Source organism: Schistosoma mansoni (assembly GCF_000237925.1).
Source record: "Schistosoma mansoni, WGS project CABG00000000 data, supercontig 0037, strain Puerto Rico, whole genome shotgun sequence".
Classification (NCBI taxonomy): Eukaryota; Metazoa; Platyhelminthes; class Trematoda; order Strigeidida; family Schistosomatidae; genus Schistosoma; species Schistosoma mansoni.
The window spans coordinates 260,635-272,857 of NW_017386026.1; the positions used below are offsets into that span (position 1 = coordinate 260,635).

The 12,223-nt window shown below is 40.2% G+C and overlaps 1 protein-coding gene across 1 annotated transcript in view; it reads right to left on the bottom strand.

The window, feature by feature from the left end:
• The window catches only part of Smp_124530 (dihydropyridine-sensitive l-type calcium channel, putative), a gene marked incomplete at its 5' end in the record, with an annotated part of 54,864 nt that overhangs the window by 17,237 nt on the left and 25,404 nt on the right, over positions 1-12,223 (bottom strand). The window contains 3 exons of the mRNA XM_018790722.1: positions 1,273-1,323; positions 2,940-2,994; positions 7,667-7,786. Of these exons, the coding sequence (XP_018645964.1) occupies positions 1,273-1,323; positions 2,940-2,994; positions 7,667-7,786 (226 nt within the window). The remainder of the gene's footprint in view (positions 1-1,272; positions 1,324-2,939; positions 2,995-7,666; positions 7,787-12,223) is intronic.

Genomic DNA, 12,223 nt, shown 5'->3' on the forward strand with positions numbered 1-12,223 from the left:
GGGTGGGGTTAGAAAAGGTCGACCCTAAAAATGCACACCTCGCCTTATCCCACGGATTTCCGTCTCCGGCGGTAAGGACTTTTGAAGAACGGAGCTAACACGTCAAAAATCCCCCACAAAAAGGCCGTGCGTGACCGGCCTCAAGCAGATGTCCCTTGGGCACTGCGGTCACGCTCCCAGGTCGTTAAGACCAACACTAATCCAACTTCTTTTTCAGGTCCCTCAAGAAATACCCTTCCACGGTGTGGGCAGCCGGGAAGTGATACTAGCCCTCATACCCTTAACTGCACACAAGACCAAGTTGGTCGCTTTCAAATCCTTCCTACACCTAATATATATTGTTGGGGATGATAGGTCCCCAGAACTTACTTGATAACTACCTTATTTTTGTAATTTTATTTTGAAATTTTGAATTTCTTTGTTTTCGCGCCAAAACAGCTCTTTTCATCTTCATGTTCCGTTCGCAGACTAGGTGGACCCGTAATCGCTTCTAACATAGCATATATGATATCGTGGAATTATCTGAGGATATAGTCTACTTGCTTTTAAAACTGGCTATGTAAAAGGTTGACCTTGTTGTAGCTCATTAGGTCTTCAGAAATACTTTGAGCTAGCCTTAAGTTTCAAATAAGCATTGTTAATGAGGACTAACAGGAATCAAATATGGTGCATAGTTATCTGTCAACTGTCACCATTCAGATATATATACTTTCCACAAATTATTATACAAAATTATTACATTTCTAAGAGGTTGAATTATATATCACACCACTACTCCAAGTGTTAGATTGGAAAAAAACGAGTTTCATTTACTTCAGCACCAATATAAGTGCGTCAAAATATAAACTTCAACTACCTAGTTAAAATTATTATTAGATTTTAATTCTATAACAATTTATTTAGCAAAAGAATACTTTTCAACTAGTTCATTTTCAACATTCCGCAATCGAAAATATATTTTATAGAGTTGAGATCGTGAGTCAATTGAAGCTAGACTATCATGGAAAACCTGGAAGCACTGGACGGCCGTTTCGTCCTATTATGGGACTCCTCAGCAGTGCGCATCCACGATCCCGCACTCGCGAAAATATATGTTAATGAATACAACCATTATCTTTGTATTTGAAAATGAGTTTACTAATCAAGACCATCTAACAGTGAACATTCTTAAAGTTCTGATAATAATCATATCCTTTAGCCATTTCCTCAAAGATAACATTTAAGACATTGTTGAACTGTTCAATGGCAGTATATAAAAAATATTCGAACTTACGTGTCAAGTAATATGAACAGATCTTTGGGAACAGATGAACCTTGTATAAACCTTATGTAAATAAGAGTGAAAATAGAAACATATATATATAAATACTTATATAATGCTCACAGTATTAAACAAATATTTATACTTTATATATATATATATATATATATGTTATAAACGGTAGGATACTTGTTATAACGCTAGGGTTTCTTGTTATAACAGTCCTTTCACTTTTTACACGTATGTGGGACGTTAATTTACCTTAGACGAATATCTACACTAGATTCCCACCCAGTGTCTATTCTACGGGACTTCAACACAACTCAGATCAAGAACACGAGATTAGCCTGACTAGAACGTCAATATATTTCCACGCCAAAATCCGACACAATCTAACGACAAGAACAGTCAGGATTAGAGAATATATAACACATATAACACCTGCCACACTATATACATGTCTGACTTATGAAAACAACCAATCATTATCATTCTCGCCCACACATCACAAATAATATATTAAAACAATTATATGAACGAAGAGTATTCTTTTCAATAATTTCCCAGCAGGTTCCACAATTGTAAGTCCAAGTTAATAATCCATAAAAAATTGGCCAAGTTTAAGGCAGAGTACATCATTTAAAACTGTAACATGTGAATCAAGGAGTGTTTGTAATATAAAATTATATAGGCAGATGTTCTAGGAATTTGTATATTCGGGCTCGTGAACACCTCCCAGTATGGTTAAGCAAATGTGTAGTCAAAACGGTTAACAGCTCCATTTTAGCCCATTTAGTTCAAACGGGACATAGAGCCAACATCGATCAATCTTTCACAATAATATATCGTGTTAACAGCAGCCTACCTAATTCCGTCAGACTGAGAATACTGCAGACGGCTGAGGTAATTGCTATTCGGATGAAAAAGCCAGAGCTTTGCATCCAAAAAAAATATGTTCAGTCGCTCCTTTTACCCTGGCCAACTTCAGGGTCAACTTGTTAATAATCAATTTTATAATATAGTGACATTAATCTGATTAATGTTCATTTTTATAACCTAAACTTATTTTAGCTACTCATCTTACCAGTCATTATTATTATTATTATTATTATTATCACACTTGCTAACCTTTCAGCATCCACTCCTATCTACTATATCTGACCTAATTCATATTATTCTACTAACTATTATGCACGGTAACGTATTCTATTTCATTGTGATTGTGATTATTGGCTCAAATTGCCTTGAGTGGTTGAACATTTTCGTATAAATATTCATGTGTATTGGAGTGAAGACTGATGACGATCTAGTTGAAAACAATTGTTCGCTTACATATGTTCTAATTTTCACAATGGACACCAACCAGGTAATCTACAGTGAATAATATGGTTCAGTTCAGTTGTCAGTGTCTTCATGGACTGATCTTTTGTTAAAACAAAAGAAACATGCAAATAGAACGTCCTTGCATTTGTTAGCTTCACAAATGAAAAAGAACGGATGAATTTTTTCGTAAGTCTTTTATGGACAATAATAATTCAATGACAGTCTGAATTACTTCCTAATGACTAAACGGTTTGATATTTTTAAACAGATGAAACTACACATTAATAGCAGTATTAGATATATCATAGAGCTTACTCGAAAACTAATTAGTATAATTCTTTACAATAATACTTACCAAGAACGTCTACGAACATCAAACATATCAACATTTTGTTGTCTCCAAGGGAATGCTAAAATGAAAACAACAGCCACAAAGAAATAGGTTTTCGAAAAACTGTTCCTGAAAACTGTGTTTGAAATACCTATCCCTATTTTTCATTTATTGCAGGTTTTATTCGTGAAAAATTGATCATATAAGGGGTACTATTGAAAACCAAGCAGCACTGAATGGCTGTTTTGTTTTGACATGGGACTCGTCAACTGTGCCTACCCACTTTTCCCTCAGGACGCTAACCCGTAAATTCCAGCTCTAACGCCGAGCACTGAGCCATGGTTGAATCACAGTATGCATTTCCAATTCTTAACATGCTGCAAAAGTTATTCTGTGGTGATCGTCACGACTATTAGACCCTAGACATGGTTGATTTTCACCAGTCACGACTACAACTGGGGGCTTTGAGGAGATAGTCTTGAAGTAGGTCTCTAGTGAGCACATGAATTTAGCTTCAATGCAATTTCATATACACAAATCAGTAACCTTATATTTTACATGCATTTGGTTTTGAGGAGATTATATAGAAGCATTAAACCGTGATTTGCCAAATGCATTTTCTCAAAGAAATTAACTGCTCTTTCCTAATATGAATGTTGATTCGGACAATTAGTTAAGGGATTCTTTACAAGTGTAAGATGGTGACTGGGGGCAATTGACAGAAAACTCGGCGAGACTATAATTTATGGACGAGCCAGTCAAAAGCGTTTGGGGGATTTCAAAGTCACGACGCCCATTCCAGTACCTGATGCTCACGTACGATCGGTTCATAGCAGGTTTTAGAGAAGACGTGACAATTAGGCGTCTACAATAAATGGGACCACGAAAATGTTTCTTTATTTGTGATTGCGGTAATCTTATGAATTATAGATCCTGTGCAGACTATCGTTATGATGTTTTTCGATGTAATATGTGTTGGATGAAGAAGTACGTTAGAATAGGAACTTTTTCTCCCTGTTCAAATTGAGATTAAGGCAAATTATAATAATTGCTGCGAACTATGTAATAAAAGCACCAGTAGCATTGGATACAATATTAGCAGATGTTACTGATGCTTCGGCTGTTCAGTGGTATGAGTATTGTAGAGATATATGCGTAATAGAAATGACAAGTTTACACAGCCAGAGTACACACAAACAATATTAAAGCTATGTGGTAGAGGTCGGAAGAGTATTTGAGATCATATCATGGCTCAAGAGATAGACCATTATTGGAGCCATATGGATGAGTTCCTCTGCCGTATGCGTTACGATTTTAGAACCTTCGAACCTATTTCTAACCGTGACAAGTTTTCGGACCATGTAAAAGAAGTGTATCCATTTTGATTATTTGCTTTTGTATGATATACTAACTGTTTCCTGATTGGTTAGTGTTTATCAAGGTCATTTAAGATTCGTTCAAAGGTCGTCCATAAATTATAGTCTCGCCGAAAGCTCTACTTAGCCTGTTGATATAACGGATGGTTTAAAGTATTCTCTCTCTCTCTCTCTCTCTGAGGTATGATATACTAGATTGGGTACATGAACGGTACACAATGTAGAGATTAGATCACGTTATATCAAATACACGATTCATGACCAAAAGTGGGGAACCAAAGTAACGCTAGATAATACTTTATTCAACAGTTACTAGTAGCCACTCTAAGGGAGTCGAAATTAGAAATCAATAACAAGAAAGGAAATCAAATACTTAATAGTCAGGAAGCTGTGTCTATTTGTCTGTAGAAGCTAATTTCCTCTCTATCTGACTCTAACAAATAGTATCCCGTTAACTTAGCATTTATGTAAGCTAAATCTCCTAGTAGTATTATGGATTTACTCGAGATTATTCAAAAGCCGGAACAGCTGTTGTAGAGACAGTTTATTGTGGATGATTACCAAAATCCGCAAGCTCACAGAAAACAAACACACAAGGAAATCAGTGAGAGAGTATGTGTGAGTGTTAAAAATTCATATATATCTATGAGTGTTTGTGGATAGGTTATTGATTGTCTGTGTTTCCAACTTATGTGAGAATAGATGAAGATTGATGTTCAGACATGCGCACAATCACACTCATACATTGTAGGTCAAATGTCTAAATTACAACAAGTAGACAAATAACAAAATAGTTGAATGGGCTTCCTATCTTGTCCACACTTAATGATTAATCACATTTTACTCTATTATAAATCTTCTAGGTTTTGTGCACGCATAAAGAAACGTGTGTCTATAAATCTGAAGAAATTGATGCCATCTGGCGGATTCGACACCATACCAATCAGCTTCACAGTCAGAGACATTACTACTGGGCTCTTCGTATTATGATCGATCGCTTGTCAAGCCACTTAGACTAATGACTGCTTTACAACTTGATCTATAGAATTCTATCAGTACTAAGAAGGGCTTGAAATACTCGACATTGGTCACAACGGAATGATTAATCAAGTGTAGAGATTCTTTACAGAACACGATATGGAAAGTCAAGCATCATGTTTTAATTATTCAAACAGTCGTTGCCCACTAGATTCAGAGAATTTGTACCACGTCAGGTGGCTTTAGATTTGTTTCCAGGATCAGAGATAAAACCGTTTGTTTATGAAAAGCTAACGTTACCGCTGAATGTCCTTTAACGTCAAAAATTTGAATAAAATTTCACAACATTGTAGCGATTTTTTATGAAGATGTGTTTATTATGATCTAAATGGGCAGCCACGATCTCCTGACTCGAGAAATTCAGTTAAGTATACGTACCGGTAATGATATTTCAGTTCACATGGCGTATGGGCAAAAGTCAAGAAAGGACTAATAGTGAGTTTTGACTCATTGTCACAAAGTTCGACGAAATAAATAAAGATCCTAAAAGTGCTCGCAGGCAGTTTTTGTAGCCCCGCCTGAAGCTACTACCGGTTCCAAGCCCGGACAAAGAAGGAGAGTTGGGCTTAGGGTTCTCATCCCCAGCCCTTAAAAAGGAACCTTGTTAGCAAAGTGTAAACCAGGGAAAATCATTTAAACCATTTGAACTCTACCCTGTGAGCTGATGGGTTCCCACTTACAAGGCTTACGACGCATTTTGGTGAAAGCCGAGATTCTTCAAAAGTCATGAGGTCTATTTCCCTTCTAACAACCATGTCAACAAATATAGGTACGTGGAATGTCCAGACAATATGAGAGACCGAGATGACTATTTGAATAGCGGTGAAGAGAAAGAAAATTTTCATAAAAATCGATTTATATTAAAACAAGCACTTTTTCCACATTTTTTCACTTTATGAATCATTGAAAAGTGACTAATGTCATTTTTGTCTAGTTCTTTGTGCTGATCTGATTCTATCGATCAAGTTACAGTATAGCTACTAACCTGAATAACTCATTATGTTGAGATGCTAGATGCTTAGAAGTAGTCGAGAGGAAATCCTTGACAAAATGTTAGTGTTTATTTATTTATTTAAACACATAAATATTGGCACAACGAGGTACCAGACATATATGCGCCACACAAATCTCATTTGATTTGCGCGAGGGCTGTGATACTGTCCGAGTGACCAGACTGAAGCAGGTAGTTTTCTTGGGGGGCCATATCCCGAGCCTTTGACCCAAGGTCTAACCCACAAGGCAGTGGAGCATCGTGAGGAGATGCAGTCCCATGGTAGCCGGTGACCAACAAGAGGTTCATACGCCATTCGTCCCGTCAGGATTCTGGAGCCCATGTGCACCATTGGTATGGGATCAGGGTTTTCCAACTCCCCTATGTGGACCCTCCGTGTCCACCAACCCGGTTAAAGCGCCGAACATTCTCTTTTCGTCCTCTCAATTTGGTAAACAACACCCCCGCCCTGAGAAGGCAATGAGTAGGACTTCCCTGGCAGAGGCTATATATGCGTGGCCATGTGAGAGCATTTGGAGAGGGAGGGTGGCCTCTCCCTACTCTCGGCCGTACCAGGGCATTCGGGGGCAATGTTAGTGTCACTTGGCGCTCATCAGCAAGGAGTACCCATAATTACGAGGTTAGTGACATTTATTATGGTGTAGCTGTAAATAATTCCCCAAAATCAATAGCTCATTAAGTGTTCGACATTGGATGCTGACCACGTTGTTTAAGTGGACTTGTTTAGCTGAAGGCTTTCGGTCATGCATCGGCACCAGATCACGTTTCGACTCGGCGTGGGACACAGCTCCTACGTTTCCTTAGCCAGCTCATAGAAAAGGTCCTCGATATATTGGTAACGAATCAAATATATCTTTCCTGCCTCCTCTCGTCTGACTTCTGATTTCTATCTGACTGGGAACGACCGAACATAGAAGGTGCTACTGGTATCCAGTTGTAAAACTAGAATATCCGTTGCATCATCAATGGGATTAGGCTCACCATCACCCTATCTCATGGTCTGAGACGTTACCTATGGTTAATCCATCAGTGATTGATCTTTTGTAAGACTGAGATAATTAAGACAGATTAGTCAATAAGTAGTTACAAATATCATGTTTCCCCAATCTTTCAGTGTAGATTGGACTCTGTTGATTAACTTATCCAGTTTTATTTTCTGTCAACAACTCTTCAACAAATTTCATTTCATGTTACAATCATATTGTTAAAAATTCATAAATTTTAATATCCAATTTCTGGAAAATAACAAGTTGTAAATTTTCGACTAGAATATAATTCTAAAAAAAGTATAAACATGTGACATAGTGCCGATCAACTCAACATACCTGGATATACACGTAAAATTCCAGTGAAACTTGCAAAATATGTAAAATGTAAATTAGGTTCAGTTGGAAATATTGAATCCAATACGTCAGTCCATCGTAAAGTATGGAAAACTGTAGAATCTAATAAAATTTTGTAAAATAATCAAATAGTAAAAATAAATTATTACCACTCTAATATGATTGACTTATTACATGACATAAAGAGGGTATAATCATATGACTTAGATTTTATTCTAGTATATTGTTAATAATGTCTTGACCTAGCCGTCGCCAATTATTATGTCTTGCTCAAGGTTGTGGCCGATTGTTATGACTTGTCAAGGTCGTCGCTAATTTGTTATGACCTTACAAATTAAACAAGGACGTAACTCGCGTTAATTATCCATCAATAGAATACGACTTCCCCGACCTTAACACGGTGACAATCAAGGACGTCCAATCAGTCAGTCAGTCAGTCACAGCGTAGAACTTCGTACGTATCTACACATAAGTTCGAGTTGCCATACCACATTAGCACAGAGATACAGTTGTCGATTCAAATCACATACTGGTAGAGGTAGTAAGAGTATAAGCAGTAATCCGAAAGATTACGGTTCGAAGATGTTATTCAAGGAGTATAATCCGGTGAAATAGATTTGGAAAGAGAAAAAAGATAGAGACATGAAGAACCCCGAAGACTAGAATTTGGGAGAACACAAAGAGTGGATGCAACTGCGCCATTGTAAACGATTTTGAGTCATGTCATTCAAGGTCTCTAACCATCGATTGCTATCGTCTCTCAGATCCTAATCACGTAGTCCACACCTACAAACATGGCTCAGTCCACTTGTCAGCGACTTCATGGATTTGTGCCACGTTTTGGTCTGGCCGCCCCTAGCTTTCTTCCAACCTACTCCTACACCAATAAACATTGCACGTCAGGACAGTCGGTGGTTGGGCATAGGTAACACATGCCCCAGCCATCTCAACTGACGAAGTTTCACTACTTCATCAATTGATTTGCCATCCTTACCTAGTGCCCGTTTCCTAACAACTGCATTACTTACCCGGTGGTCCCAGGTTATGCGAGCAATGCTTCGAAGACACCTATGATCGAACACTAGTAGCCTACGAATATCCTCTACTCTTATCGGCCATGTTTCACTGCCATAAAGTAGGATGGAACGAACTGCTGCACAGTAAACCCGTCCTTTGGTTGCTAGACGGTTATCTCGCCTACGCCATAAATGACGCAAGTTGGTGAAAGCTAGACGAGCCTTCTGTATCCGTGCTGAGATTTTGTCACACACCAGACCACAAGGGCTGATGAGACTCCCAAGATAAGTGAAGCGGTCAACACGCTCAACTACTTCACTCCCTATCATTAGTTCAGGTGTCGATGCAACCCAATCCTGAAGTAACATTTTGCACTTCGAGGGGGAGAACCGCATCCCGAACATGCCTACATAGTTGCTTATAGTGGTTAGAAGACTCTGCATTTTGTCAGCGTCTTCACCAAATAAAACTATGTCGTCGGCGTATTCTAAGTCGACAAGTGAGCCTCCTGGTAAAAGTTCAACTCCTGGAGGTTTAGCCGATGAAAGTGTTATCTCTAAAAGTATGTCAACGACAAAGTTAAACAAGAATGGGGAGAGTGGACAGCCCTGACGAACACCACTTCAGGTAACCACTTCTGATGACAGTTCGCCATAGGCTCCAACTCGACCAGTTGTGTTCGTGTAGAGAGCCTTTATGAGGTTAATGTACTTCTTTGGTACTCCTTTCAGTGACAAATACTGCCATAGAACCTCACGATCAACGGAGTCAAATGCCGCCTTAAGGTCAAGAAATACTACTATTGTGGGACGTCTGAACATATGCCTATGTTCTAGGACCTGACATAGTGTGAATATCTGGTCTATGCAACCACGTCCAGGTCGGAAACCAGCCTGGTTTTCTCTAGTCTGCTCTTCACGAGCTTTGGTTAGGCGTCCAAGTATTATTGAAGCTAATATTTTAGACACTATATTAGTCAAACTGATCCCTCTGTGATTGTCACAGGAGGACTTGCACAATCAGTAATTGGGACCAGTCAGATGGAATTACGTCCAGTTCCCAGATTCTATCTAACACCTCAGTCAATTTTGCTGCTAGTGTTTGGCCACCATCCTTAAAAATCTTAGGAGTAAACCTGTCAGGGCCTGCTGCTCTCCCTCGCTTCAAGTTTCCTATAGCTTTTTCAACCTCGTAGAGAGTTGGAGGACTTACGTCAATTTGCCATTCAGGACGACTGGGGATCGTGGGAAACTGAATTGTGGCTGAAGGCCAGTTGAACTGATCCCTAAAGTGTTCTGCCCATCGATCCAATCTCCTGGATTGAGAATGAATGATATGCCCATCTTTATCTGAGATAGTTTCGCTAATAGTTGGGTTCCTAGTACCAGTTTCTTTAACAAGTCTGAATAGCTGTCTGCTGTTACCTATTGCCGCTGCCTTTTCAATCTCTCTTGCTTTCGCTACCCACCACTGTTCACGGTCATTGCGTAGGCTTCTTATTAGCCTGCGCTTAAGCTGACTCCGCTCTTCGTTATGTTTAGAGCCAGATGGGATGAGTTTCCGAGCATCTATCAGTGCGGTAGATGCTGCCGAGACCCATTGTTTCTCCCTGACCTTATGGTTTACCTTACTAGCGGATATCACTGCTGTTTCCATAGCTTTTCGGATGTCATTCCGCGCTGCCTCGGGGTGGGCACTACTTACATGTCTGCCTAACTGTTTTTCCAGTTGTTCCTGAAATATATTTTTAGCTTGTTTATCATTAAGTAGAACCATTAGAGGCTTCCCTGCAGTGTCTTTCCTACGTCCAGTAAGACGCAGACAGATACGTGCTCGCACTAGAGCATGATCTGAGTCTAAACATGTGCTCCAGAATGAGCGACAGTCTTCAATCGAGCCCCTCCATCGGTGGCTGATAGCGATGTGATCTGATTGGGTCCAACGTCGGGACGAATTCGGGGGTCGCCATGTCAAAAGATGTTTTTCCTTATGCTTAAAGTTAGTATTTGCAAGGAATAGGCGGTTATCTGAGCACAGCTGCAACAGACGGTCGCTATTATCTGTTCTTTCCGCCATGACACCATAAGATCCACCCAGGTGTCTTTCCCTTTCACTTAGTTTACCTACTTGAGCATTAAAGTCACCAGCCACTAATACTATATCAGAACGCCTAGTTTTTCGGAGAAGGTCAGAAAGTTTCCTGTAGAACTCATCTTTTATATCGTCTGAGCTGCAGTCAGTGGGAGAGTAGGCAGAGACGACGAAGAGGCAACGACGAGTTTCCCTATCTTTCCGAGTCCTTACTGATCCATTTAGTCGGACAGCGCATAGACGACTGTCTACTAGGATCCAGTCTAAAAGAGTTAGTTCTGCCCTAGGACTTAATGCTATACCTACTCCAGCGAGGCCACGGGAAGCAGCATCAGGGCTTCCAGATACACGAAGCGTGTATCGTGATGGTTCTTTATTTTGATTAGGTGCGGTCAAATAAATGACGCTACTCGGATCTTGTATGCGCGTTTCGGGGACGCAGCACACATCGATGGTGTAAGATTCTAAAGTCCTAGCTAAGGAAGCCTGTTGTCTTATTTGGCACAAAGTTCGGACATTAAAAGTTCCTACATGTAGTTTAGAGCGTGGTTTCAGGAGACCAGGAATAACGTTCCGTGTACCTGAATCGTTTGCCCTAGCGGTGCAAGGTGATAAAAGGACGTGGGAAGGGTTAGTCGTGGAGATAAGAGAGTTATTAGGAGGTGTAGGAAGGATTTGAATGTGACCAACTTGGTCTCGTGTGCTGTTACGGGTATGAGGGCTAATATCACTTCCCCGCTGCCCACACCATGGAAGGGTATTTCTTGAGGGACCTGAAAAATAAGTTGGATTAGTGTTGGTCTTAACGACCTGGGAGCGTGACCGCAGTGCCCAAGGGACGACTGCTTGAGGCCGGTCACGCACGGCCTTTTTGTGGGGGATTTTTGACGTGTTAGCTCCGTTCTTCAAAGGACCTTACCGCCGGAGACGGAAATCCGTGGGATAAGGCGAGGTGTGCATTTTTAGGGTCGACCTTTTCTAACCCCACCCCTCTTTGTGGGAAGGCAGCACCGCTGTCATGCTGGTTGTATGAAGGAAACACCTTACTTCCGTCACACCTCTGTACAGTCAGCAGTACGACTTCACCTTCGGACCTTGGGATTGCTGCTTTTAGTCTTACCGCTCTTCAACCGGCCTGTCTGGTATGGTAGGACCTTGAGGAACGATTGTTCCAGCCAGCATAGCTCGATTGGATCATCGCGATAGGCAAGCCCGACTGCCACGTCAAGGTAGCAGCAACGGTCGGAACGTCCAATCAGTATGAGTAATCTCGCGTCCTTATTGGTCCTTAATCCGCCTAGCCCGTCCACTTGAGTCCAGAACACCAACAGCAGCTGCTGTTATGCGAATCTGTGCGAATCGTTTATTTCAAACATACTCTGTTTATATATCAGACAGACAGGTCACATCACACCATAAAATAGAAAATAA